This window comes from Toxorhynchites rutilus, chromosome 3 (assembly GCF_029784135.1).
Source record: "Toxorhynchites rutilus septentrionalis strain SRP chromosome 3, ASM2978413v1, whole genome shotgun sequence".
Taxonomy (NCBI): domain Eukaryota; kingdom Metazoa; phylum Arthropoda; class Insecta; order Diptera; family Culicidae; genus Toxorhynchites; species Toxorhynchites rutilus.
In genome coordinates, this window is record NC_073746.1 from 46,561,514 (window position 1) to 46,563,425 (window position 1,912).

Genomic DNA, 1,912 nt, shown 5'->3' on the forward strand with positions numbered 1-1,912 from the left:
CTGGATCCGTTCTTGGCTTCAAAAAATGAACGCTTCTTTCGCGACGAAATCCGATGGAAAAATGAAGTGGTTAACGATGACCAATACTTTGAATAATGTTTTCATTCATTTTATTATTCAAATAAATGTGTTTTTAATGCAAAAAACGGAACGAAATAAGTTGCACACCCTATATTATGATATACAAGTTTTCATGGCTTAGTTGACCCGTTTTTGTTCCTGAACTATTTGGTCGGCCTAAGCTTGCATGACTTTCAAAATAATTCAAAATACATATCTATTCAATAATTCTCTATTGGTCATATTTTATTAAAAACATAATAATACAGATTGTAAGCCAATATCAATTAATCACACCTTCTTCCCATTGATTTTAAACAGTTGAGTTCGTGCAATTTTATCGAAAAACAGCAATCCCGCAGCTCTTTCAACCGTTTCGGGCGGTACTTGAAACATACTCAGTGGCGTTTCGTTATCAATTTTGCTATTCGGCAGAACATAAGATTCCATCTCGAGCCGCTTATCAGCCGTTTCCATTACGATCACTTTGTAGAAATGCGTCGGAACGGCTACATTGTTGGCACCAATAACTTGGTATTTAACATACAACTTGCCATCTGCTTCTTTCCGTGGCAGATACAGCGGCCCGGTGCAGCAATACACGTTTGGGTATTCTCTGGTCAACTTTCGCACGTGTCTTTCCAGGTGATTCCATTTATCCCGGTTGAAACCAACGCCAACCTGCGAAAGAAAAATGGGTTTTAAAACAACGCTTAATCTTTCTTGGCAACCCCGCTACGACAAGCCCCACCTGCGGTGCCATATTAGTCAAAAAGAATGTTTGCTCACAATGTTTTTGGTCGGCTTTGTGATTGCCTGCTGCTGCCAAATGTCCTCGATCGAATCCAGAGCCCTTATAATCCGTATTCACCGATCTGAAGAACGGATGAATACTTTCATCTGGTGCGAAGTCACACTTGGATCGATCCACCGCGTCGTTGTGTTTGACTCTTTCGGACGTTAGATGCTCAAATACCCAATGAGCCACTCTCGTCCTCCGGTCATAAGATAGAACAAAATCGTCATAGGACCGCACATTATCCAGTCCAGGAAAGCCGTACCTCATTATTTGTGCAATTCGACTAACGTTGTTTGGCACGACGGACTTCTCCTCCACCGGTATAGGTGAAGCAGCGGATACAGTGGCGAATATAGGAAGAGCCGGCTTCGGTTTAACACGGTTGATAGGATATTCCTTCCCATCGCTTACATAATCGTCAGAATCGCATAAACGTTTTTGCCTTTCTATGTAAGACCCTGTGAAATAGCTACCGATTCCGACGGATGAAATCAACAAGAAACGCGACATCAGGCTGGATGACATTCCTCATACGCACAGAAAAACTTTAAAATTAATAAAGATTATTAGCTGGAACTACGGGAACTACACATTCCGTTCGGTTCTTTTTACTGAACAGATGATTCTGACATTTGAGATGAATAAACACAACACATCCAACACACAAAAAACGAGGTAAAATGTCTTAGGGTGAAATATCCGAACCCTCTAGCATGGCAAGGTGCGTACTAGAGGTGTGCCATCCGCTCATGAGCTGTCCGAAGAATCGACTCTTTAAAGTGAGTTGACACGTAACAGCTCGCAAAAAAAACAAACGGCTCTTCAGCTCACTTTGATAAAAGCCCCCGCACACCACAGACTTTTTTTTCAGCCGACAGTTTGGTCGGATCGGGCTACTGGTGCAAAAACCGGCCCAACTTAATTGGTGTAATGTGCGCACATGCATACCTCTCCGTAATGATTAAGAAGCCGACCGAACTATCTGTCGATAAGTCAGTCTGCAGTCTGCGGGGGCTCTAATGATACAGTAGAGAAAAGAGCTGTAGAATTGCA

The 1,912-nt window shown here is 42.4% G+C and overlaps 1 protein-coding gene across 1 annotated transcript; it reads right to left on the reverse strand.

Annotated features, from left to right (window-relative positions):
- Positions 1 to 278: 278 nt before the first annotated feature.
- LOC129780430 (endonuclease G, mitochondrial) lies at positions 279 to 1,501 on the reverse strand. The gene is made up of 2 exons (XM_055788698.1): positions 812 to 1,501; positions 279 to 741 (listed from the first exon to the last, which is right to left on the reverse strand). Exons 1-2 carry the CDS (start codon positions 1,382 to 1,384, stop codon positions 352 to 354), a joined length of 963 nt encoding a protein of 320 aa, XP_055644673.1. The 5' UTR covers positions 1,385 to 1,501; the 3' UTR covers positions 279 to 351.
- Between the last annotated feature and the right edge of the window lie 411 nt (positions 1,502 to 1,912).